The sequence below is a fragment of the Acomys minous genome (genome assembly GCF_964271855.1).
Source record: "Acomys minous genome assembly, chromosome: 12".
Classification (NCBI taxonomy): Eukaryota; Metazoa; Chordata; class Mammalia; order Rodentia; family Muridae; genus Acomys; species Acomys minous.
The window spans coordinates 78,828,596-78,856,414 of record NC_140493.1 but is presented as its reverse complement, the minus strand read 5'-3'; the positions used below and the strand labels follow the sequence as shown (position 1 = coordinate 78,856,414).

The window sequence follows — 27,819 nt, the reverse complement described above, 5'->3', positions numbered from 1 at the left end:
TCTCATTATAGATGGTTGTGAGCCACCATGTGGTTGCTGGGAATTGAACACAGGACCTTTGGAAGAGCAGTCAGTGCTCATAACTTCTGAGGCACCTCTTTAGCTCCTAATCACAGTTTTCTAAATGGAACAAAACTGCTACAAATGAATACACATTTCCAAGGGGGCTATAAATTGGCTTACGGATACAGTCTGGGTAGTGGGTAGTCTGAAGATAGCTGTGCCTCACTGAGAGGCTGAGCATCTAGTGTGTCTTGTGCTCAGTGCACAGGGCTGCATGTCTCTGTAGTCCCAATCTAGAGCTGAAGGCCTAGGGGCTTCCTGGAGAGCTGCTGGTTTTAGGTCTGTAGTAGAAGCCCAGAGAACCTGGCTCTAATATCAGTGAAGGAACACCACAGTAGCAGGATAGACGAACTTGCCAGCAAGAGTGAAGGCAAACAGACAAAAAACCGTATCCTTTTTGTCTGGGCTGCCACCAGAAGTTGCCATTCACATTTATGATGGGTATTCCTGCTTAAAATAATCTGACCAAGCAAATCCTTTACAGGAGTGCCCATTAGCTTGTATGTTAGTTAATTCCAGATCTAGTCAAGTAGATAACCAAGATTAACCATCACATATACTGTTTCTTAAATTTTGTATGTACAAGTGTTTTGCCTGGATGTGTAAATATACCAGGTGCCCACAGGAGCCAAAAGAGGGCATGGAATCCCCTGGAACTGGGATTCCTGATGGTTAGATCTTTGTAGTTACTGTGATGATTACAGTATTCTTCACACGTTACAATAATATGATTTTGGATCAGTGCCAACCTAACTATATTCAATTAATTAAAAGTATTAAGGAAGACTTCTAGTTTCAAAATAAAATCCTCCTAAGTTTGCTTTATCTTCTTTTTCTATAAACTCCTCCCAATTAAATATTAATTCCCCTGCTTTATTTAGGCATAACTCTAATAGTAATATAATTCATTTCTAGGTTTGGGTTGGTGCTGTTGGCTCAGGCCCTAAGGGTCGGAGTCTTTGTGCTACCTTCCAGCATACCGAAACATTTGAGTTCCAGGATGAAGTGGGAATGCTTCTGTTATCTGTGTGCCAGACTGTGAGCCAAGGCGTTTTGTGCTTTTTGCCATCTTACAAGGTAATATACTTTAATATATTTCTTAACCACTGAAAAATTCTAAAAAATGTCACATGTTGTAAGATTATAGTAAATGTATTTTAAAGTTTTCCAGAGAGATAAAAGCACTTGTTTCTTGTTCTTTTTCTCATCTTTTTTTTTTCCTTTGCCTCTTAAAAAAAAAAAAAAATTAAAAAAATCTCGGATCACCATGATAAACTTCCTAGAGTGAGAAATGAGATTTTTAAAGAGGACTGTTTGTATGTGGTTTTTATTCTTACAGGTAACTTGCTGTTTTCATAGGTGAGGGAGAGGCATATTCTCTTTCACTTTAGTAAGTGAATCTAATCATCCTTTCCCCCTTGCTCTGCTTCATGCATCTGGCCAGGAGTAACTGACGTGCTTTCTCCTCCTCCCCCACTTCTTCACTATGCTGGGCTCAGTCCCAGAGCTTTGTGCATGCTCGGTAAATGTCCTTTCCTGGAACCACATCACAGGCTTTCAGGCCAGGCTTTAAGTCTTTTGATTGAACATGGATCTTTTGTCATTACCATATAAGTGGGCCATGGTGGCTTAAGATCAACTCTTCTTCCACTGTCTGTATTTGGTTGAAAAGTGTACTATGTTTATATGTAAAGCAATCCCAGCATTCACAGAGATCTGCCTGCCTCTGCCTACCTACTTCAGTAAGGTATATGAGGGTGCCGTGTGAGAAAAAGACCGTGTTATAGGTAAAAAGACCTTAAATCCTTTCCAGATCAACACGTTGTAATGAAGCTTACAATGCACATTTCTGTCCTATTCGGGCTGGCATTTTACTATTTGAAAAAAAAAAATCTTCTTAAGATATAATTTGCAGCCGGGCAGTAGTGGTGCACACCTTGAATCCCAGCACTCTGGAGGCGGAGGCAGGTGGATCTCGTTGAGCTTGAGGCCAGCCTGGTCCACAGAGTGAGACCAGGTCAGCCAAGGCTTTGTTATAGGGAGAAACCCTGTCTCCAAAAAACCCCTAATAAATAATTAAATAAATAAATAAATAGAAAAAACCCCAGCTGTTTCAATATTAATAAATAATGAGAAAAATAGCTTTTTGCTATTATAATCTGTACATGTGAATATAGTACAAACCGAACCTTAAAATGCATACTGAGACTTGTTTATACAAGTTGACATGCCTCATTTTCAGGTAGGTCAGTTTTGTAGTTTACACTCCAGCCGTCTCCCACTTCATGAGATGCAGTGTTTGGTACGGCACAAACAGGCAACAAACAGGTTTAATGAAGCAAAATGTGGGAAGAATTGAGGTCATGGTATTAAAGATTTTTAAATGGCCAAATAAAATAAGATTCTGTTTTTTTTTATTAGGGCTTATAATATCCATTGATGACAGCCCTTCAGGATGTTATTAAATACCGATACTAAACACCATTCCATAACTGTGACATAACTGGCACACCTAATAAGGCATTATTCTGCTCTTCTGTCTTGTGACTCGGAGTTGTAAATCACGTCTGAGAGCGTTGTGAACAGTGGAGGGGTCAGTAGCTGGGAGCCTGATACTGAGCAATAGCTTCCCATGGGAGGAACGGCGGAGTCATCCCCTTCGCTGCGCCATGCCTAGCTGCATCTTACTGCAGACAAGCCGGTGACGTGGTTACTATGGCTCTTGTCTTAGCCATATTTAAAAGCACTCTATACTTGTACGCAGTTTTTACTTATTCTTTTTTACAAGGTTGTCTGACTAACATTAACTGCTACTTTTATTATAAGTGTACTTTTTAATATACTTTAATATATATATATTTCTTAACCACTGAAAAATTCTGAAAAACGTCACATGTTGTAAGGTTATAGTAAATGTATTTTAAAGTTTTCCAGAGAGATAAAAGCAGGAAGCAGAAGGGTCAAGAGAGAACTGATAGCTGTATGCTGTAGTTAAAAGCCATGCTTCCCACTTGCTTTTAGGAAGGCCTTTTGCATTTTAGAGTTTAACAGTTTAAATCCTAATTTCTGGGATACAGCATCTCAGAAGGATGCAGAGATGCCGGAACTTCTCGAGGTAAGTTGACATACATCATAAATACACTTCCCAAATATATAAAAATCAAAGTGAAGCTTATAAATATTAAGACTCTATTACACTTGTAAACTTTACTTCTAAATACATTTTTTTTCATGTCTTATAGTTTTACAGTTGAGCTTTTAAAAAAGCCCACAATATGTGTAAATTTTTTGTGTAGGAAGCTAAATGCCATGAGACAATTAATTAGTGCTTAGGCTTGTAAAATTAGAATTCAGGAAGCTTTGAGATTTTGCTATCATGTTCATAGCAATTGCTTGTGTTTTAAACAGGAGTATTCCTTCTAAGGAATCATTATTCTGCTGGGAGAAAAAAATATGCTTCATTAACTCATAAACTTAAAGTAACTCTGCACTTTTGGTTTTTCGAGACAGAGTTTCTCTGTGTGTCCCTGGTTGTCCTGGAACTCACTGTAGACCAGGCTGGCCTCAAACTCAGAATTTGCCTGCTTTTCCCTCCTGAGGTTTTTTTGGGGGCGGGGGGAGGGGCAATTAAAGATGTGCACCACCACAGCTCAGCTATTCCTGCGCTCTTAACTACTTGTTTTGATAGCTATTAGTTATTGTTGTTGTTTTATCAAAACCTTGAATCTTTGAAGATGTAGAAACCTCCTGATTACTTTCCCCTTGAAGTGTTCCTTATATCGTCAGTCTTCTGTTACAGTCTGAATGGAAGTGCCTGTCACAGGCTCCTGTGCTGAGCCCATGTCCTAGTCAGTGGGACTATGTCCAGAGATCTGGGGACTGGGAGGTGGGGCTGAGCTGGAGGAAGGAGGTCAGGCTGGGTCATGTGCACCCGAGGCCGCGCAACCTGTGGAACCACGAGCTGAAAGAAATCTTCCTCCTTTTACATTCTCTCAGCTATTTTAGTCATAGCTTCATAAAAATAACTAACATAGAAAAGTAGTGTCAGAGAACGAGGTTGGTGCTGGGACTGAATCTGATCATGTGGGTTTTTTGTTTGTTTTTGATTTAATGCCTATGAGTGCTTTATGTCTGGAGGCCAGAAGAGGGCACCAGATCCCATTATAGACGGCTGTGAGCCACCATGTGGGTGCTGGGAATTGACCTCAGGACCTCTGGAAGAGCAGGTGGTGCTCTTAACCTCTGAGCCATCTCTCCAGCCCTGTGGGTGTTTTTATCTTCTGAAGTTGATCCATAGGAGACATTTGGAAGCAGCTCACTGAACAATTCCGGACGGAGCCTGGAAGAGCAGAACACCTAACAGAAGTCGAGGCGGGAAAGGCTGCAGGAGCTCTGTTCAGGGGAATTGGACTAGACGCCCTTCAAATTGTGTTCAAGCATTTTTAAACTCCCCCCACCCCTCCCCACATCCTGAGACTGTGTCTGATTGTGACAGTAATGGAGAAATTAATTTGGTAAAAGAGACTTCCGAATGGCTTTCAGGCTACTGCATTTTCATTCCTGGCATCTTTTAGACAGGTTTACAATAAGAAGTGGGAGCACAGCTTGCAGTAAAAATATTTGAATGATACTCAGTTTGGTCAGAAAAGGAGCACTTTTAAATTCATGAAAAGACAGCCTGATTCTTGGTTTCCACTGTAAACCAGGTTAAAGGTTAGCTAGGTTCCTGGGAGTAGAAATTCCAACTCATTTGAAAAACTTTCTCTTGAGAAGAAAGCATGCATGCTAACGGACAGCCTAAGAGAATGTCTTCTCTGCTCAGTCCCACCCCCCACCCCGCCGGGCTTCTCCGAGGCCACTGCTCTCATGGTCCTAGGGAGCAGCCAGTGCTTGATCTGGCAACAGACCTTGCCTTTGTTTGCTGATTTGATACTCATTTTGTAGGAACGCAAGAGTGAGTCATTGTAAGAATCAGTATTGGCTCAGGACACCCCAAGACCAAGTTCTCAGCACAAAGGAGATTTATTTGCTCCAGAGGGACAAAGTGCAAGGAGTAAGAGACAGAGACAGGAGATAGAGGACAAGAGAGGAGGGCAGAGGTATATGTCCCTCATGGCCCATAGGCAAATGGCAGTTTAAAAAGGTAAAGGGGGAAACCCACGGTAGGATGAGGAGTTTAATTTAAATTGGGCATGCTAATTAGGTGAGCCAAAGGGGACTTTGGTTTGCTGGACTTACAATACTTTGATTGCTGGACCTTGGTAATCAGCCTCAGGAGGGGGAAGTGGCCAAATAACGGGATAGACCTTGCTGGCTGGCTTTAGGAGTGTAAGCTGGTGGTTTTTAGCAAGGCAGGGGCATGGGAGAAGGGCAAGGCCTGCCAGAGCCGTGTTTGCCATGTTCGGGTGAGCTAGAGTCCCTTTAGTTTTGAAGGCATCTGTACTTGTTTTTGTTTTTTCTTGTGGTGCTGGTAATTGATCCCAGGACTTGTGGCAGGCAAGTGTCCATGGAAGCTCCACTACATCCTTTGAGACAGGTTTTTGTCCAAGTTGGCCTTGAGCTTGTGATCCTTTTGCCTTTGCCTCTCAGATGCCAGGATTACCGGCGTGAGCCACCACATTTGGCTTCGTCTACTCACCTATCTTTCGAAATGAGTCCTGGAAAGCAAGGCAAATGTGAATAGAGTAGGATCCCTTCCTTAAGCAACCTCTGAGAAGGAGATATGTAGGTTAGAGTGTGAAATCTAAGTAGTGGAAACCCAGGATGTTAGGGGATACAAAGAACAAAAGTATTTGCCAAGGATGGCCAGTCATGTGGGTGTGACCTAGGCTGTGGGGCTGGAGTTGCCTAAAGCCTTTGGAGCAGACATAATACCATGCGTCCCAGGTACAGGACATGGAACTCCAGATTTTAGTGTTTGCCTTGCTAGGTTTCACAGTCCCCTTTGAGTTATGTCCATCCTTCCTATGCCCAAATTCCTTCCATTTGTAGTATGAATTTTAACCCAGTGTTATGCATGTTGATGGTATAGAACTTGGCTTTAAACTTTGTATAGACACTTGCAGCTAAGAGTTTGCCCTGACTCTCAGGGGAAATTGAATTTGAATTTTTGAACAACGTTGGAACTGTTAAGAGTCTGCAGTTCCTTAGGGATGAACTAATTGCATTTTGCATTATGACATGGCCAGGAGCCTTTGAGGAATAGGAGTGGAATGCTATGATCCTAAAGTAAAATTCCCCCAAAGGCATGTGTCTTGGACACTTGGACTCCAGTTGGTTTTGAAACATTAGGAGGTGTGGCCTCGTCGGGTCCTCTCTCCCTGGCTCTGCTTCCTTTCAGCTCTCTTGCCACGCATTCTTATTGGCTTGATGTCCTGCCCAAGTGCATGGGACAAAGCGGGCATGGATTAAACCCTCTAAAACTATAAACTGTAACCCAAAATAATTCTTTCTTTCTTTTTTTTTTTTAAACTGTCCTCTCGGCCATTTTGATCACAGCTGCACAAAGTAACTAGTGGAATCTTCTTTTAAAACGTTCTTTGACAGAGTAACTCCCCACCATATAATTCGCTCCTTTAAAGCGTAGAGCTCTGTGCTGGGGAGATAGCTTAGTGGTTAAGAGGGCTTACTATTTTGAAAGACCTGGGTTCTGTTCCCATCACCTATATCAGGAGAACACAGTGCTCTCTGGTCTCTTGCCTGCACGTGGTGCACATAACTCATGCGGGCACAAACACGTAAGCATAAAAATAAAAATTTGAGGCTGGAGATAGGTCTCAGCAACGAAGAGCACCTGTTGCTCGCGCAGAGGACCTGTGTTCAGCGTCCAGCACCCACATGGTGGCTCACGACATTTGTAACTCCATTCCAGTGCCCTCACTTGGTTCATAGATGTACATTCAGGGAAGGCAACTCCTACACAGAAAATAAATCTGAAAAATAAAGTGTAGAACTCCACAACTACTAATATGTTCACGAAGTTATGAACCGTCACTACTATCTAATCACAAAATATCTTTTCTCACTACAAAAAAAAAAATCATTACAATCATTAGCAGTTCTGATTCCACCTCCCGCCCCCTGTAAATGATCTCCCATTTTCTGCTTTTCTAGACTTGCCTTCTGTGATGTTTTCATGTAGATGTAAGTCTATAGCATGCGGCCGAATGTGTTTCGATTCTTAGTGTGTGTGTGCAGAGTTCTTTGCGGCAGAAGGTCGGTGTGTTTTTAATGGCTGGACGATGCTTTGTACTTCCACCTTCTTAAGGACTGTGGCAGTAGCCGAGCAGAGCGCTTGGCCTAGTTTCAGTGTATTTGTATTTTGAGTGTTAACAACATATAGTTGGAATTTTTTAAACTCCAGCTCTCCTAGTCTGTGTTTTACAGAAGCATTTATTCAGGTTATGTGCACTGTAATTACTAATCGGGCATTGATAGTGGATCCCATTTGCTAATTGTTTTCTATGTGTCTAGTGTTTCTTTTTCCCTTCTGTTTTTCCCTTATGGCTTTCTGTGCTAACTAGGTACTTTCTAGTGTGCGAGTAAACTTTTCTTACTTTTTTTTTTTTTTTTTTTTTTTTGGTTGTTTGGTTGGTTTTTGAGAGAGGGTTTCTCTGTGTAGCCTTGGCTGTTCTGGAGCTTGCTATGTAGACCGGGTTGGCCATGAACCCAGAGATCCGCCTGCCACTGCCTTCCAAATGCTGGGATTAAAGGCATGCAGCACCACCTTCCAGCTAATGTCTGTCTGTCTGTCTCCTCCCTCAATTTTTTTTAAAGTTTAGGTCTAAAAAAATTTTTTTTATATATACATTGATATAAGGGTGTCAGAACTCTTGGAACTGGAGTTACAGACAGTCGTGAGGTGCCATGTGGGTGCTGGGAGTTGAACCCATGTCCTTTGGAAGAGCAGTTGTTGCTCTTAACCACTGTGTCATCTCTCCAGCTCCCCTCCTTAAATTTTAATGATACATTTTGTATTAATACTAATTTATTTTCAGTAATATGCAAAGGCTTTGATTCTGCTAGCTGTGTTCTGTCTCACTCTTTATATTACTGTTACAGAAATCAGGAGTAAGAGTGTCTTTTACAATTTCTGTGCCAGTGCTTTTAAATTCTTTTGTTTTTTGCTCTTTGTGTTTGAGACAGGTTTCATTATGTAGCTCTGGCAGACCTGGAGTTTGCAACATAGACCAGGATGGCCTCAAATTCTAAGAGATTCAACTGCCTCTGCCTCCTGAGTGCTAGGATTAAAGGTGTGTGCCACCATGCCTGGCTGCTTAATTCTAAATGTGGACTAGAAATACTCCATAAAGTTTCTTAATGCAGAGTCTCTCATGTGCTGTACAGTCCCAGTGAGCTACTTCTCCAGTCCTAAAAAGGATTCTTGGAGCCCTTCTGTGGCTGTCCTCCATGGCTGTCACATTGGAGCCCTTCTGTGGCTGTCCTCCATGGCTGTCACACTGGAGCCCTTCTGTGGCTGTCCTCCATGGCTGTCACATTGGAGCCCTTCTGTGGCTGTCCTCCATGGCTGTCACACTGGAGCCCTTCTGTGGCTGTCCTCCATGGCTGTCACACTGGAGTCCTTCTGTGGCTGTCATCCATGGCTGTCACACTGGAGCCCTTCTGTGGCTGTCAACCGTGGCTGTCACACTGGAGCCCTTCTGTGGCTGTCCTCCATGGCTATCACACTGGAGTCCTTCTGTGGCTGTCCTCCATGACTGTCACACTGGAACCCTTCTGTGGCTGTCATCTGTGGCTATCACACTGGAGCCCCATTGCAGTGGCTGGTAGGGGGCATAGGGCTTGAGAAGAGGAGCATCATTGACCTTTGTCATATCATCTTTTAGTTGTGTGGTATTCCCGTGCTGTACCTTCCAGGTGTTCCACAGTTCTTCACTGAACTCATTAGATGAGACAGGAAGTCTGGTGGGAGCTGGGTTTTAGGCAATTTTCCCTCCCTCATGCTGGGTGAAGCTCTTATAAAGTCTTTCTTAGTAGCAACTGCCCTTAGTTATGGGGGATGCTTCAAGCCTTTTTCAAAATGGTTACTTTCCCCCATTCTTGCCAGGAACAGGAAGGTTTTTCTTGGCTCTTTATTGTCAGAGCTACGGGGTTCCTGGAAGTAACAGCTTCAGAAGTGTGAGAGCCTGCTCAGACTCCAGCCCTTGACTGTCTTGCTTTCAGTCTACATTCACCTCCAGCAGGTTTTCAGAATCATCTTTGTAGCTTATTGCTCCTACTGACCATAGCTCAGCGGTAATTCTGTCTGTGCCTTTTGTTTAGTTTCCGGATGGCAGTTAGCTCTGTGACCTTAGTTCTCTGTTGAGTTCCACAAGAATTAGGAATTTTTAATTTAGCTTTTTTCTTATTGTAAGGCAGGCAATGATGACTTCTGAGCTTTTTATATATTGGAGCTGAATTTGTATTTTCTAAAATTTTTGTTTGTTTGTTTTTTGTTTTTTCTAGACAGAGTTTCTCTGTGTAGCCTTGACTGTCCTGGACTAGCTTTGTAGACCAGGCTGGCCTTGAACTCACAGAAATCCCCCTGCCTCTGCCTCCCAAGTGCTGGGATTAAAGGCGTATGCCACCACCACCTGACATATATCGTAATTTTATCTTTGGGGAAAATACCTTTTTTCAGCTGAGTTTTATAATGTTCATATAGTTTACTTGAACATTCAGACAAGTACACTTCCTCAGGCACATAGCACAGTGACTAGATTTACCAAATATACCGTCCTTCCAGTTGAGTTTAACACTGAACTGCAACAGGCAAGAGAGTCTGTATTAGGATTTTCTTCAGAGCAATATTAGGGACCAGGATTGAAACATAAAAGGGGGGATTGTATTGATTTTGTTATTTAATAACAAACTACCACTAACTTAGTACTTTAAAACGATGTCCATTATCTCTGGGACAGGAGTCTGAGGCATGGCATCGCTGCTTTCTGCTTAGTGTATCAAAAGTCCATGTGTCAGAGGTCAACTGGGGCTGGAGTCGCATGAGAGGTTTGAATGGATACAGTCAACTTCGAAGAGGCCTCCCTATTTCTGCAGAGTGTATCCCGTAGTTTTGGAGCGTCAGTAGACCCCTGCAGGGGTGGCAGGGGTCTTAGGAGCTGTTTTACAGCACACGTCTCCCTGTCGCAAGGCTTCCTCATCTCTGTGGTCCTGCTGGAGCCACCACAGCCCTCAGGTTCCAGGCCGCCACCCCCACAACAGGCCCAACTCTTTCTTACAACGTTTGGAGTCAGAGATAGTTTGCAACTACAACCTAAAATTCCCTGCAGTTCATACCATTGATCAATATGTCTTAATTCCATGTGCTAATATTTATTCTGTTCTAAGAACTTTCATTATTTTCATTGGATTTCTTTGAAATACCAAACTATTTACACTGAGAGCTGTGTTTTCACTACTCTCTGAAAAATCTGATTTTACATCTTTCTTTTCTTTTTTTCTTGAAATAATTATTGGGTGCCACTCGGTGTGGTGTTGCACGCCTTTAATTCCAGCATTTAGGAGGCAGAGGCAGGTGGAGTTTCTGAGTTTGAGGCCAGTGTGGCCTACATACCAAACTCCAGGACAGCCAGGACTATGTAGAGAAACTCTGTCTTGAGAAAAAACCAAAACAAAAAAAAAGATTCAAACGTGAGCCAGTTACCATCTCCTAAGATTTCTGTCTTGTTGCATTATAGAATAGTTGCCTATGTCCGTGCAGCCCATACAGGTGGTGGGGACATGTTAGTCAGGGTTCTGTCATCGTGATCAATGCCTAAGAGAAACTATTTACAAGGCAGTAAGACTTATTTGTGCTTGTGGTTACAGAGGATTCAGTTCACACTGGCCATCGGCATTGTTTGGGGGCCACTGGGAGCATAGAAACAAAACCAGTCACGGCAGAGGAAAGCTGTGAGCCAGGAAGCAAAGAGGAAATGTTAGGATTGTCATGGCTGGCTTCCTCCTTGGTACGGCCCGCATTTCGGATGCGATATGACTGTAAATACCCTCAGACTTGCCCAAAGGTACACTTTACTAACCTAAGCATCCTGGAGGCCTCTGGGGAATAGGGAAGATATCATTCTAGACTGAGACAGCATCAGCAAAGTACAGGAAGTGTCTTTAATTTTTAAGAATTATTTATTTTGGGGTGTTTGTGTGCATACACATATGTGTGATGTGCATGTATGGGTACGTGGGCCACAGCAGACCCGTGGAGGTCAAAAGATAACTTTATGGAGTCTGTTTTCGTCTTCCATCCCTACATGGGTTCTGGAGATCAGCCTCAGGCTACCAGCCTTGTGCGACAAGAGTCTTCTTCACCTGCTCAGCATCTCTCCAGCCCACAGGATTTGTTTGGTTTTCAAGACAGGGTCTATCTCTCTGTGTAGCCCTGGCTGTCCCAAACCCACTCTGTAGAGATCCGCCTGCCTCTTCCTCCCAAGTGCTGGGGTTAAAGGCGTGCGCCGCCACCACCAGGCACCCAGAAACATTTTTATAGTAATGGTTTTACTCAGTGTGTGTGAAAAGAAGATGAGAATACTGAAAGGAGATTGCAGGTTTTTATAAAAGAAATGTAGAATGATGTCCAGAGCTTTCGAAACAGGTATTTCAGTGTTAGCCGTGCTTCCTGTGTTCTGAGCGGCGTTACCTGTGTAAGGGTTAATAAAGCATGCTAGTCTAAACCTGTCCCCTGCACATTTCCTTTAGAGCCTGCGGAAGTTACTAGAAATTGCAGGTTTTGTGAAGAATGCCATTTTCCCCCCAAGATAAATTTGCTTTGACACTATTGTTTAACTTGGTAGCCCCACTGCCTTACAGCTCACTGCGAGATCATTTTTATGGGTTGAGTGGGTTGAAAGCTTTAAACTCTTTATAGATGGAAAGATTCCATTGAATAATTTTGAAAAGGAATTCTCTAGTGCCAAAAGAAGCTTGGATCTTTTCTCTCTGTTACAGACTTTGATGTTCTTTTACATTTTTATGACTAAGTTGCATGACCCATTTTCCATGAAGAACATCCTTCATTCACCACTGAGTGTCAGATAAATAATAAAATGCAGTTTTTCTGTTCAGAGTTCTTATAAGTATTATTTAGCATTAAGTTTTTATGTGGAGAAATTTGAAATGCTACTAGTTTGATGTTTGCCATTTTTAAGCTAATTTAAAGGAGAAACTAAATCACTATATCCAAGTTTTAATATTCTTATTTAGATGTTTGAAATTTCTGTAGATAGAACACTACTTCTTATGTGTTAAGTGGAAGAAATCCTTACAGTTGTGGTATGGTGGTCGAACAATTAGAGATTAGGTATATATAGTTGTGCAATTTATCTGCTGTCTAACCATGGACATTTGCACACTTGTTCTTTCCTGTGGTCTCTGGAAAATGGTTGGCGAACACATACCACATTTTGGTAAGTAATTCAAATAGCTTGGTTAAGGGGTGGCCTCAGGGCTTCTGAGGTTGAGCCTTTGTTCCTGGCACTTCTCCAAGCTGCTGGGAACCTCACTGAAACTTTATGGTACCCACCTACTAAAGCTCTAGTTGTGTGCCCTGTCCCCAGCCTGAGTTCTGACCTTGCTCTAGACCCAGACTTTCAACTAAGACTTTGAAGCAGGAACCCGGCCCTGGGTCCCTCACCTTGAGCCTATGACCTTCACCTCCCGTCCCCCGGCTCCCTTCTCTGAGGGTTGTCTGTCCCCTCTGGGTCTCTATTATAGATGACTTCCAATTGTTCGCTTGACATCTTTCCTTCCTCTTTCCCCATTCTCTTTCTCAAATTCTTTTTCTTTTTCCCTCATTTGAAAAAATTTCCTCTTGTTTTCTTTCCTTCCTCTACCCTCCATCTTTTCTCTTTTTTATTTTGTTGCTAATTGGTTGTTTATTTTGATTATTAAGCTCTTAATGGATATAACTTTTTCCTTCCAAATCTCTTCAGTCAGTAAAAAGTTTCTTTATTGTTTCCTTCCTTCCACTTTTATAGATCATTGTTAGCGTATGGAAACAGCACAGCTGTTTTCCTCTCGTCGTGTGTATGGGACAGAGCCCAAGACTGCACATGTCAGGCAGCCAGCCTCTGCCTCTGCCTCACTTGCGGCCCTATACTACGGATTTCTGCCGGTTGATTTTGTATCCTGTGACTTTTTTTTTTCTTTTAGGGTTTTGTTTTGTTGGTGGTATTAGAGTTTTCTAGGTATGTTCATGTTCCTAGCAAGTAACTTCAGTTCTTCCTTTGAAGAGTATGTCTTTGGATGTCCTTTGTTTCTTTCTCCTGAGTGAATGCTCTGACAAGGACTACCAGTACAGTGCTGAATAAATGCAACAAGAATGGCAGCCTCGTGTTGTTCCGGATGGTACCAGAAGGCTTTCAGCTTTCCATCATGTAGACTAGCTGTGGTTTTACCACATATGTCCTTTACTGTGCTGTGATAAATTCCTTCTCCATGGCTATTTTGACAAGAACTTGTATCTTGAAAGGGTGTTGAATTGGTCAGATGTTTTTTCCTTATCTAATGGTCATGTGATTTTTGTCGAGGAGTTTGCTTCTGTGTATTAGTGATAGTCACCTGTGCATTTCTTTTCATGTATTTGGCTTTGGTAGCAAGGTAGTGCTGTTCTGTTGAGAGGCTAGAAGGATTCACTCGTTCTTTTTTGAAGGACTAGCCTTAGTTTTAACTAACAAATAGTTTTAAATATTTGTTGCAATTCAGCAATGAAGCCAGTGAACATCCTGGGCTTTCCTTTTGATAGGACTTTTGTTTTGTTTTTTGAGACAGGGTTCCTCTGTGTACCCTTGGCTGTCCTGGACTCATTTTGTAGACCAGACTGGCCTCGAACTCACAGCAATCCACCTGCCTCTGCCTCCCAAGTGCTGGGATTACAGGCGTGCACCACCACGCCTGGCTGGTAGGACTTTTTTTTTTAACCTAGTCAGTTTTCTTATTAGCTATAAATCTGTCTGTTCAGATTTTTTCATATCATCATAATTCAGTGTTAGTGTATTGAATGTGTAGGAATTTATCCCTTCTAGGCATGTAACTGTTGACAATAATCTCTCATAACCCTTTGTTTTCTGTGCTCTCAGAAATATGCCATCAGTTTATTTCTGGTTTTGAGTATTCTCTCTTTCTGAATTAATCGATCTAAGGTTTTATTTTTGTTTATTGGCATCTCAATTCTTGTTCTGTTGTTTTTTTCATAGTTTCTACTATTTGTGTTTATTTTTTATAAGAACCATTCACTCTAATTTATTACAACAATTTTAGTTCACATATAATCTAAGGAGAAGTATTCCAAAATCATTTACATCCTGATCTTTATTATTTCTTTCTGCTAACCTTGTACTTAAATACTTATAATATATGTATATATATAATATATGCTCCTAAAATGCAGCGTTTAGTAATTTATTTACTCACTTCCTCCTTTTCCTCCCTTTTATAGTAGTGCTGTGTTAGAAGCCCAGGGCTTATGACTGCAAGATAAGCATCTACCACTTGAACTACAGTCCTTCATATGTGTGTGTATGTATGTATGTATGTATGTATGTATGTATGTATGTATGTATGTTGTAGGATATTTGATCCCATTGTAAACCCTGAGGTTGTAAAGTGTAAAAAAAATAACCTGTCTTTTGTTTGGTGTGGTTGAGTCCTAAGACACCTTTAGTCCAAGGTCTTTCTGTTTATTGTAAACAGGTGATTAAGGTGTGGTTCAGCCAGCCTGGCACACACCTTTAATCCAAGAGCTTCTGTGCACAGAATTTAGTAAAGTTAACCCTAGTCAAGAGGAAGAGCAAGATACCAGTTGATAGGGATTAAAGAGCAGGAGGGTGAAGAGTATTTAAGACAGCATGGATAAGAAGAAGGAGGCTTTTAAGCTTTTGAGCGTTGAGCTAGCAAGCTTTGGGCTTTGAGCTAGCAAGCCTTTGGTCATGTGTTTTCGGCCTTTTCCTCATGGGCTGTCAGCTGAGCTAGTGAGCTTTTTGGGCTTTTTCCTTCTGAGCTGAGTGGGAAGGTCAGCTGGGTGCTTTCTCTGCCTCTCTCAGCTCGCAGGTTTTCACCCCAGCATTTGGCTCCTGAGTCTTTATTGGTAAAATTGAATGATTGGGATTTTCATTTTATAAAAGAACATATGTATATGTTGAAGTCAGAGGACAGCTTTGGTGTCGTTCTCCTTAGGTGGTATTCTCCTTACTTTTTGAGACAGGGTCTCTCACTGGACCTGGAGGTCGTAGTTTAGGTCAGGGTGGCTGGCTTCTCCAGCACTGGGATGACTAGCAGACGTCACCATGCGTGGGTTTTATGTGGATTCTGGAAATCAAACTCCAGGCCTTACCTGTGCATGGCAAGCACTTTATGGAATAAATCATCTCCTAAACCCTGACATCCAACTTTTTATTTGCCTTGCCTTTCCTTTTCTTTTCTTTTCTTTTTTTTTTTTTAGGCATTTATTGCTATAAATTTGTCGTTAGATTTTTTCTGTGTCCCATAAGTTTTAGTTTGCTACATTTTTATTTTCGTTTGCCTCTTTTTTTTTTTTTTTTAAGTTTTCTCTTAGTTTTTTTTTTAATTGACTCATGGGTTATCCAGTAACAATCTTAATAGTCTGGTATTTATAAATTTTCTAAAACTTGCCCTATTTTGTTTCATATCACTGTGGCTGGAAGAGATCCTTCTTAATTTGACTCCATTCCTCTACAATTGGCTAACATTTGCTTTCCACCCTGATGTAATTTATCCTAGAGACTATTCTGTGCGAGTTTGGGAATAGTGTGTATTGTTGTTATTAGATAGAATATCGTTTATCTATTGTTCTATTGGTCTTAAGTGTTGTTCAAATCTAGTATTTATTAATTTTTTTCTGTCTGGATGATCTCTACATTGTGAGAGTGTTAAGTCCCCTGCTGAAATTCTATTGTGTACTGTCTCTGCTTCAGATCTTTAACTATTATATATGCATATATATACACACATACATACATACATGCATACACACGTACATATGTACATACATATTTAATTTTTGAGGCCATGTCCCATATTGGCTGGCCTCTAACTTACAATAAATTATAGTATAGTCAAGGGTAGCAGTGTACTTCTGGTCCTCCTGCCTCTGTCATCCAGGCAGTAGGATTACAGGCATGTACCATCTTGCCTAATTTATCTAGGACTGGTGATTGAACCCACAGCGTTGTACATGGTAAGGGAGCACTGTAAAAATGAGCTACACCCCTAAATACTTACTTTTCATTTTTACATATCTAATTTTGGATAGATACACATACATACACACACATTAATCTGTCTATTCTTGTAATGTTTTTAAATTTTATTTCTGAAATTATATTACAATTACATCACTTCCCTGTCTTCCCTTCAAACCTTCCTACGCTCCCCCTTTTGCTGTCTTTCAAATCCATGGCGTCCCTTTTCATTAACCATCGATGTGTGCATGTATATGTATATTTCTGTGTATCACCTACACAGTCTGTGTATTGTTAACTGTATGTGTCTTTTCAGAGCTGACCATTTGGATAACCAGTCAGTGCGCTCTTCCTCGAGAAAGAACATTTCTCCCACTCTCAGCATTCTTTAGTTCTGGTAGTCTTTTGTGTAGGGTTGGGGCCTTGTGGTCGTCCTCTGTTCACTTAAGCTTGTCATTTGTCGTCCTTGTTAGCTCATGCTTAAGCATCATGTTGGTGAGACTTTACAGGTGTAGTTTCTGACGTTCCTAGGAGACAGAAATCTCACGGCAAGCTCCCTGATCATCTGGCTCTTTACCGTATTTCCACCCCCTCTTCTGCAATGTTCCCTAAGCCTTAGGTACAGAAGTTGTTTTGTGTATGTGCTCATTGAAAATGCTCCATGGGGGGAAAAAAGTGCTCCACGGCGCTGCATTTTGATTGGTTGCAGTTTCCTGTGGTGTGTGTGTGTGTGTGTGTGTGTGTGTGTGTGTGTGTGTGTGTACACGCATGCCTACATTGGCTTACCCAGAGGCGCTCAGAGAAAACACTCTCCCTCTATCAGTTGCCAGTAGTTCCTCAACTAAGGGTGGGGCTTTATGTCCACGTCTCGCCGTGCTGGAATTGGTCTGGGTTGAGTTGACATGCAGCGTGTGCATGCTGTTACAATCACTGTGGGTTCAGAAGTGTGGCTGCCCTGTTGTGTGGAGGAGACTGTCGCCTTGTATTCGTTCACTACCTCTGGAGCTTACATTCTGTCGGCCCCTCTTCTGAAATGATCCCTGAACCTCGGAGAAGGGAATCTTTACATGCCTTCATTATTTTGTATGTCCTTAAGGGGTGGTAAGTCTCTTCTAGGCAGCATATAGTTAGGGTCTCTCTCTCTCTCTCTCTCTCTCTCTCTCTCTCTCTCTCTCTCTCTCTCTCTCTCTCTCTCTCACACACACACACACACACACACACACACACACACAGCTTTGAACTCATGGAGAGCTGCCTGTCTCTAGCTGCTGAATTCTGGGATTAAACACGTGGCACCGACATACCGAGCTCTGGGTCATACTTTTTATGCACTTATTCTGTGACTTTTCACTCTAGTTGAGTTCACTTAAATATTCAAGATAACTATTAGTATTTGTGTTAGCTTTCTATCACTGTGATGAAAAACTTGAGAGAAATTATTTTAAAAGAGGAATAGCTCATGCTTTCAGAGGCTTTCATCTGTGGTCATTTTGCCAGATTGCTCTTTGGCCTGTGGCAAGGCCTCATAGCAGAAGCACTTGATAGAAAGATGCTCACTTCAGCATCTAGGAAGCAAAGACAAGGAAAGAAGGGTTCAGGGTCCGTGTGTTCCTCTGGGTCGTAACAGGAGTGGCCTACTTCCTTCAGCTAGGCCTCACTTCCCTGCATGCTGCCAGCTGATCCTTCGACACCTGAGCCTCTGCGTGAATGTAAGTTCTAGTAGCTTAGAACCTGCTGCGCTTTGGTTTGTTCTAGTTGTTTTGCAGAAACTCTGTCACTTCTCTTGGTGGTGTCTTTTATGGTGTGTGATTTTCTTTATTTGTACCATGCTTTGAATGCTCCCTCACCTATTTTGTCGTTGTTGTTGTTTTTTTCAAGACAGGGTCTCTGTGTAGCCTTGACTATCCTGGACTGGCTTTGTAGACCAGGATGGCCTGACCTGTTTTTTAATCACATGATGTTTTCAGTATTTTTTGTTACAATCTTTTGGATTGAGAAACAAGCTTTTCTTTATTGTCCCTTCAGGTTGCACAGTGTCAGGTCTGCAGCAGTTCTGACAGTGGCTGACCGTGGCTTAGGAGACACTGCAGTGTTTGCTTCTCACTCTTTGGCTCTTCTCCAGCTAACGTCTGTGCTGTCTCTAGCAACGTAGCTGAACGCTCTCCTTCTACTGAACATCAGTTCTTGCCGTTGCACGGGACTATGCGAAGACAGTTGATTTTTTTTTTGCCTGTACTTAATCTCCTCACAGAATCAAGCATATAGTTGATCTTTGTATGAATAAATATATTCATCTAGATTTCATCCAGCATTTACCAAGCCATCACTTCTAAAATAACAAAAATGGTCAGACATTTACATTTTAACTCCATGAATTGCTGAATCTACTGTTCATCAATGTTGATGAGTCAACAAAAATTCAGAATTTATTTTTCAAAGAGTTAAAATTTTCTTTCATGCATAACTAGCGATAAGTTCCTAGTTTCTGTTCAAGAAATTTTAATTAAATAGATTGTTCCAAGAAATATATGAGTGAGTTACTTATTAAGTACTGTTTGTTTTTTTTTAAGTTTCCATTGTAAAAATTGTGCTTTCATTTATATCTGTGAGAGAGTGTAAAGTCAGTTGTTCCCAGTAATACAGTTCTAACATCTTCAGACTCCTTGGTCTTATAACTCATTAAGAGGAAAACCCTTTTTTGGAGACTATTTCAGGATCTTTTGTTTCAGTTTAGATTGACACTAGCTGCAGAGAGTCATATTCACTTCAGGGCAGCATTTGCCCATTTTTTTCTCCCAGTGTACTACTGGCTGCATGAGTATTTATTGAAACTGAACCCTGAAATGTTGAAGTGAAAGCTCTAAGTCAGATGACCACATGAGGAGGTGCTTAAGTATAAAAATACTACTGGGGTCTTTTTATATTTATATAATACTGAAAAATTAAGGCTATACTCATTTTATGGTAACTAAACATCTTGTTTAGAAACACTACTAATTTTTCATTTTTATTAGTTATTTAAAATACTAATTTCTATTTCTAACATGCTACCCATAGTTATATATCTCCTGAATAAAAGAAAGTAAACATTTCTCAAATGTTAATGCCCCATGAAACAGGTATCAAAGAATCATCTTCAGATGAAAAAATATGATTACATTTTACCTATGAAACAAATTATGTGAATAGGATTATATGAGATAGTCTATTTAGGCAGGGCTATTAAGTGCATTAGGACTTGAGCACTGGCTATTAAAGTGAGTAAATGGCAATATTATGAAGAGAAACACATGCCAAGAAACATTTTCCAAAGGGCTAAGATTGTAACAATACCAGTAACGAGGGCAAAGAGGTCTTAATGCAATTTGCACTTTCTAAAGTTTCAAAAAGAGACTCTGAGTTAGTGCGTTATTAATGTACTGAACATCTGGTGGTGCATAAAAGCCGTGGCCGTTGAACAAATGCAGGGTTCTAACTTATTGCCTCCCTGGTGACATACTGGTTTTAAGAAGCTTGAAAAAGTGAAATGACAATGTCCAGATAAGACACAGGCATTCCAGAGTATTCTTTTAATTTGTGAGATGTGACTTTTTCAAAAGCTTGCCTCTAAGGCTAATGAATCCAAGTAATGTGAACACAAGTTGGTAAACTAAATTGTCTCTGTCATGTGTCAGCTAGTCTCTGTATGTGGCTAGGATTTACTTTTTATAAACTATAAAAATAACTTAGAAATACCTTGTGTTTTTTGTCATGGAATAAGCCTGAAAGACTGAGAGAAAAAGTCTATGGCCGAGTATTTTTAAGCTGTGTGATTGCTAGGTACCTAGTTATGATATTTAAAAGGACAAATAACTGAATTATATAATTGACTTCAGAGACTCCAGTCACTTCAGAGACTACCCTGGCGAGAGGGAAGCACCTGCCCTGTGGGTGTCACCTGCATTGAGAACAAAAAGAGCTGTAGCCCTAAGTTTTGTCTCTTAAAACGAATATATAGTAGCTAGTTAAATGGCTCAGCAGAGGAAGGTGCTTGCCACCACGCCTGACGCTCTAACTTGAATCCTTAAGTATTATATAAATGTGTACTTGTTGCATTTTCTTGGCAAATTGGCCTGTTATCCCTACAGCATGCTTTTCTTTTGTCTCTGTGACAGATTTTGATTGGTTGGTTTGGTATGGATTGCATAAATGCTTGCCCCTTACTAAGAGCATCTTTTCCTCGTCTCTCACCTTGATCCTGCTTATAACCTTAAGCCCAAAGAAGTGTTACGGCAGAATGCTAAGATTATTTTCTTACTGTCTGGCTCTCCTCCCACCTGGAAAACAAAGGATAGTGTAATAACTTTTTAGTTGTGTTTAGAGAGTTTAGAAAAAGTTCTTCCTGTTCAATTAAAGCAAATTTGAGTGCTATTTTCAAGATTTTATGTGGTTTATGTGTAATGTTTTCATGTGTGTGTGTGGTGTGTATGATGTGCTGTGTGAGTGTGATGTGTAGTATATGCATGTGATGGGTTGTGTGTGTTTTATTCTGTGTGTGATGTGTGTGTGTGTGTGTGATGTGTGTGTGGTGTGTACTGGCATGCATAGACCTCAGGACATGTATGGAGGTCAGAGGACAGCTTTGGGAGTCAGCGCTCTCCTTCCATCCTGGCTTCTTGGGATTGAGTTCAGGCGGTCAGGCCTGCACAGGAAGCACATTTACCCTTTCCACCAGCTCACCAGCTCAAAATAAATCTCTATAGAAGGTAAATAGTGTGTTCAAGTTATAAAAATTTCAATAACAGTAAAGCTTTGATGCAAGCTAGAGAGACAAGCTCTGTTTGGTGTGCGCTGTTTCTCCGATTCCTCTTACCCACTCTCTGAATTACAGTCTTAGTTGTGTGATTAGAATACACTCACAGTTCTGTTTAAAAATCAGATGAAATCAGTACATTCTGATGTATCAGAAGCTCAGTGGCTTATTTTTCAGACAGATTTCTAACACCACTCTCTTGTTTTTCTTGGTGGTACAAGAGGTTGGATGTTGGGTCGTGGAACATGGCAGGCAAACACTCTACCTCTGAGCTTATCGCCAGCCCCTTTCTTTCTTTCTTTTTTTCTTTTTTATTAATTTATTCTTGTTACATCTCAATGATTATCCCATCCCTTGTATCCTCCCATTCTTCCCTCCCTCCCATTTTCCCCTTATTCCCCTCCCCTATGACTGTTCCTGAGGGGGATTACCTCCCCCTGTATATGTTCATAGGGTATCAAGTCTCTTCTTGGTAACCTGCTGTCCTTCCTCTGAGTGCCACCAGGTCTCCTCCTCCAGGGGACATGGTCAAAGTTGAGGCACCAGAGTATGTGAGAAAGTAATATCCCACTCTCCACTCTACTGTGGAGAGTGTTCTGTCCATTGTCTAGATCTGGGTAGGGGTTTAAGGTTTACTGCCTGTATTGTCCTTGGCTGGTGCCTTAGTTTGAGCGGGACCCCTGGGCCCAAATCTGCCTATCATAATGTTCTACTTGTAGGCTTCTGGGACCCTCTGGATCCTTCTACTTTGCCATTCTCCCATGCTTCTCTCATCTAGAGTCCCACTAGAATGTCCTCCCCTCTGTCTCAGTTTCCTGGTAAGTGAAGGCTTTTGTGGGACATGCCCCTTGGGCTAATATGCAGATATAAGTGAGTATATACCATTTGAGTCTTTCTGCTTCTGGGTTAACTCACTCATTATGATCATTTCTAGCTCAATCCATTTATCCACAAATTTCGAGAATTCCTTGTTTTTAATAGCTGAATAGTATTCCATAGTGTATATGTACCACAGTTTCTTTATCCATTCTTCTACTGATGGACACTTAGGCTGTTTCCATGTTCTGGCTATTATGAATAAGGCTGCTATGAACATGGTTGAGCAAATTTTCTTGTTGTGTGCTGGATCATCTTCTGGGTATATTCCAAGGAGTGGAATAGCTGGGTCTTGAGGAAGCCCTATTCCCATTTTTCTGAGATAGCACCAGATAGATTTCCAAAGTGGTTGTACTAGTTTGCATTCCCACCAGCTATGAAGGAGTGTTCCTCTCTCCCCACATCCTCGCCAGCATGTGGTGTCGCTTGAATTTTTGATCTTAGCCATTCTGATGGGTGTAAGATGGAATCTCAGAGTTGTTTTGATTTGCATTTCCCTGATGATTAAGGAGGTTGAGCATTTCTTTAAGTGTTTCTCAGCCATTTGATATTCCTCTGTTGAGAATTCTCTGTTTAGTTCCAAGCCCCATTTCTCAATTGGGCTATTTGGTTTGGTGGTGTTTAATTTCTTGAGTTCTTTATATATTTTGGATATTAGACCTTTGTCAGATGTAGGGTTGGTGAAGATCTTTTCCCAGTTTGTAGGCTGTCTCTTTGTTCTCTTGACAGTGTCTCCTGCCTTACAGAAGCTTCTCAGCCTCATGAGGTCCCATTTATTAATTGTTGACATTAATGTCTGGGCTGTTGGTGTTCTGTTCAGGAAGTTGTCTCCTGTGCCAATATGTTCCAGGTTCTTCTCCACTTTTTCTTCTAAGTGACTTAGTGTCTCTGGTTTTATGTTGAGGTCTTTAATCCACTTGGATTTGAGTTTTGTACAAGGTGACAAATATGGGTCCAGTTGCATTTTTTTACACATAGACATCCAGTTAGACCAGCACCATTTGTTGAAGATGCTATCCCTTTTCCATCGAATGGATTTGGCTTCTTTGTCGAAAATCAAGTGACCATATGTGTGTGGATTCATATCTGGGTCTTCGATTCGATTCCACTGATCAACCGGCCTGTTGCTGTGCCAGTACCATGCTGTTTTAATTACTATTGCTTTATAGTACAGTTTGAGATCAGGTATGGAGACTCGTCCGGAGCACCTTTTATTGTACAAGATTGTTTTAGCTATTCTAGGTTTTTTGTTTTTCCATATGAAGTTCAGAATTGAACTTTCAATGTCTTTAAAAAATTGTGTAGGTATTTTGATAGGGATTGCATTGAATCTGTAGATTGCTTTTGGTAGGATGGCCATTTTTATTATGTTAATTCTCCCGATCCATGAGCAAGGAAGATCATTCCATCTTCTCATGTCATCTTCAATCTCTTTCTTTAGAGTTTTGAAATTTTTTTCAAACAAGTCCTTCACTTGCTTAGTTAGAGTAACTCCTAAGTACTTTATAAAGTAAATTATTTGTTTATAATGTGAAAAAAATCTTCAGATTGACTACTTCTTTTCTCTCTCTCTCTCTCTCTCTCTCTCTCTCTCTCTCTCTCTCTCTCTCGTTTTTCAAGACAGGGTCTCTCTGTGTAACCTTGGCTATCCTGGACTCGCTTTTGTAGACCAAGCTAGGCTTGAACTCACAGCGATCCGCTTGCCTCTGCCTCCGGAGTGCTGGGATTAAAGGCGTGCGTCACCAAGCCCGGCCTCTTTGTCATTTCTTTAACTTTTTTTTTTCTAGGTTTTTCAAAACAGGGTTTCTCTGTGTATCCTTGACTGTCCTGGAGTTGCTTTGTAGGCCAGGCTGGCCTCAAACTCAATGCAATCTGCCTGCCTCTGCCTCCTGAGCGCTGAGACTAAAGGCTTGTGCCACTACGCCCAGCTTTTTAAACTTTTTTTTTAAGTAGGTCTCTTCTAGTCTAACTGTGCATCATATAGAAATGTCTTACTGGAGTAGAGTGAGTTTGATCAAGATCTTGAGACATGTTTGACCTAAAGTTTGGTATTGTTGTTATCTGAGTCAAGAAATCACTATAATGAAATATTTGTTTTCAAATTCAAAGAAAATGGTATATTATTGTATTAAATGTTAGTGTCAGCAGCTATAGAAACTTGTCACACCTTTCATCTGGTTCCAGTGAGACTTTTATCCAGTTCTATACTTGCTACTCAGCATAGAAACTTAAGTAACTTAATGCTATTCTGTACTTCATTGATTTTTCTTTAATATCAATCTTTTTCTACCAGTTAAAGATCCATTTTTACCCCTCTACACACACTGTTTCTCTGGCCTTATCAAGAGGGTTTTTATACTTCCTAACTCTGAACACAAGACTTTTCATTTCAAAACAGTGCATATTCAAAAATCAATTCTATGAGACATTTCAAATAGAAAATACTTTTAGATTACAGTCCTATAATTTTTTAAAAACATAATGTAATGTTATGAGGAATTTAAGTTATTAATCAACCCAGATCATTGAGCAAACGGCAGTGATAGAGAATTTGGTTTATATTCATTTAAATTTTATTTCTAAAAACAATAAATTATCTCATGAAAATCAATGAGGTTTTGTTCATTAGAGAATTACAGTTGATTTCTTGGTACTTAGTTGTACTGTAGTAAGAACTAGTCCAAACTGCAGTAGAACTCATGACACTCACTTTAAATTATCGTCTCTACAACCGGCTTCTGTCATTTGTGTTTGCATTTGCAGTATTTCATTTTCTACCATCTAGAAAATAATGCCTAAATTAAAATGTTCAAATTTTAAGAATAAAGTATATTCAACCTATTGGTATATTTCTAAGTATTACTCTTGCTTCATCGCACACATTAATTTGTAGATGATCTTATCATTCACATTTAAAGATTGCGTACATTTTATTGTATTCTTCTCTCACCCATGTTTATAAGATTGTTTTAAGGTTGGGCTTTTCATTGACTCTTATTTATTTTTAATCTCATAATACATTATAGAACGTGCATTCATTACGATACAAGTTGAATTCGGTTTTTTTGTGTTCTAGCATTTATAATTTACAAATAAAGGCCTTTGTTCAGCTAGACTGCAGAATTAATTGTCTCCATCTCTTTTTAGCTATTAGAGAAATTAAGAGACCGTTGGGTTTTCACTGGCTTATGGCAGAGTTTAGAGTCGGTGAAGACAGTCATTGCAGAACCCCAAGGAGGAGAGAAAACTGACTTTGATGAGTTGCTGCAGGTGTACTATGATGCCATCAAGTTCAAAGGAGAAAAAGGTAATTGGAAATAACTTCATGGTCAATGAAAAGGCTTTTTAAATTGTAAGGCAAGGAGAAGTTGGTGCTATTAAAACGTCTTTTATATTATCTTGTTAAGTGAATTGTACTTGGGAAACCTTATATTTTATAATCTTAGGTAAAAAATAAAATAGGTTAAAAAAAAAAGAATGTATGCATTCAGACATTCAGCCACATTTTACCTTATATTACCTGAAACATTTTGTGCAAGAAGGAAGGTATAGTGGGCATAAATACCTTTGTCATTGACCAAGTAAGATCTGTAGCTTTTACATAGATGATGTAGTTTGTGCTTATAGTCTACCAAATAAGGTAAACTGAGGAGGTGTTGTTTGGTTTTAGCTTTGTTTTGTTTGTGCTGTTGTTTGAGACAGGGTCTCATTATGTAGACCAGGCTGGCCTCAAACACAGAGCTCTACTTCCCAAGTCCTGGGATTAAAGGTGTGGGCCACCGCACCTGGCTATGAGTAACTTTAAAAATGCACAGGTTGTATATTGATTTGCTAACATTTTCATCTGATTTTGTTTTCTTATTTATTGAAAAATAATAAGATTTAAAACCTGCTTCATAAAGCAATCCATGGCTGCTTTAAATGTACTGAAATATGTACGACTATAACAGGCAATTTCAGAGAATTTTGAGTGCACTTTGTAAAATGTTTGGTTTCTGTTGCTTAAGATGGAGCCCTTCTCATAGCAGTTTGTCGTGGCAAAGTGAGCGAGGGTCTGGATTTCTCAGATGACAATGCACGTGCTGTCATAACAGTAGGAATTCCTTTTCCAAATGTGAAGGATCTTCAGGTAAGTCAGCAAAGCCTTGAGAAGTTCTATCTGTATGCTTTGTGTAGAGTTAATTAGATGTTTCTCTTGTATCCTCAGATATTTAAATCTCCAGAGACTCTGAATGAATGAGAATGTGTTTACTTTTAGCATACTGTTTTGTGCAACAAAGGTGATTTTGAAAGTGTGGCCCCTGATCAGGAGCATCAGTGTCACCTGTGAGCTTGGGCACACGGCCAGCCAGCCCCCCCCCCTTTTCCTTCTCTATCATAATTTTCTGAGTCAAAAACAGTGTTGGAGAGGCCCACAAGTTGTGTTTCATCAAGGTCTTAGCAAGACATTCACAGATTTCCCTACGGACTCCAAGGTCCTTTCTTTACCTAGCTCTCTGTTGCCTTGCCTTCTAGATCTCCTGGTTTTAGCTGCTCCAAATTCCTTCCAGTGCCTTCTACTTGAGCTCAGTAGGACCACTGCACTGGGCTTGTACTTCAGAGCATGTGTGCTGTAGGCAGAGAACTGCTCAGACAGGGAGCTAAAGAGTAATGAACTTCACCTAATGAGTTCCCCAATCTCCCGAACAAGTCTTGTGTTGTTTGACAGCTATACCCTGAAAGTGTTTGCTCTGTCTTGCTCAAATTTTATTATTGGTCTAAATAGATGAATCATTCTTATCATAACAGTAGCAAAATTACAGTTATGAAGTAGCAATGAAAATAGTTTAATGATTGGGGTTCACCATAACATGAGGAACTGTATTAAAGGTCATGGCATTAGGAAGGTTAAAGTTTTGTTTCGTTATCATTGTTTATTTCCTAAGCTTTATTCTAAGTTTACTCCTAATAGTAATTACTAAGGGGATGTATTAGGCTTCTCCAGAGAATTGGAAGCAATTGATGAAAGAATGTGGATGTGAGTATTTGTGTGTATAAACTCATACATGCTTGCATGGATTTATACTCATTCAGTCACCTGGTTACAGAAGCTAGCTGGAAATTTCCACAAAGGCCACATGCAAGCTGGTTGCATGGCTCAGTTCATGAAGCTGAAAGACTCAGAATTACAGGTGTTGATGATACAGCCCCATTCGACGGCAAAGACCAACCATCCCTGGCCCCAGAATGGGCCCATGCAAGTTCCGGGGTCCAAAGGCCAAAGGACATCCAAAGGCAGTAGGAATAGAAAATTGCGCCAGCTTCAGGGGGACAGCAGGGCCGCTTCTCTTTTCTGCCTTTGCTTCTCCTTTGTGGCCCACAGTTGAATGTCTTCCCCACTGAACTTGCTGACCCACAAACCGGATGTGGAAATACGGTCAGACACCCAGAAGTAATGATTTAGCTATTTCCTAGGCATCCCTCAAATGAACCCAGTCAGCATCCAAAGCTAACACCGCAGTTTGGCATTAGCATCTATCAGGGAGGGCTTTCTTTTGTTTTTACAGGCATTTGAAGGTGCTAGCAATGTGAGAACAAGGCTTGGTATTTCCAGCCACTGAGCTGGCCCGCTGAGCATGATCTTTATCCTTACTCCAGGGTGCAGGCAATTAAGGTATCATACCAGAATAGGAGTTCTACCCGTAGCATAGTTATCTTCATTATTGTTGATATGTTAGTGAGCACTATAAGTTATACATGCTACTTTTACTTCAGGATAGAGCAGTCTTTGAATAACATTAACAACAAATAAACAATAGTTCTTTCATCAACTCTTAGTCCTCAAAAAAAAAACAAAACCCTCTGAACTTCTTCAAAATTTCTGCTCCCTCGGGAGGGTAT

General features: G+C 40.7%; 1 protein-coding gene across 4 annotated transcripts in view; it reads left to right on the top strand.

Moving 5' to 3' along the window:
- Window positions 1-27,819, top strand: part of BRIP1 (BRCA1 interacting DNA helicase 1) — a 127,363-nt gene that overhangs the window by 60,257 nt on the left and 39,287 nt on the right. For all 4 annotated transcript variants that reach the window (XM_084803254.1, XM_084803255.1, XM_084803256.1 and 1 more), the window contains 3 exons: window positions 979-1,140; window positions 25,087-25,246; window positions 25,947-26,068. In XM_084803254.1, coding sequence (XP_084659380.1) covers window positions 979-1,140; window positions 25,087-25,246; window positions 25,947-26,068 — 444 coding nt within the window. The remainder of the gene's footprint in view (window positions 1-978; window positions 1,141-25,086; window positions 25,247-25,946; window positions 26,069-27,819) is intronic.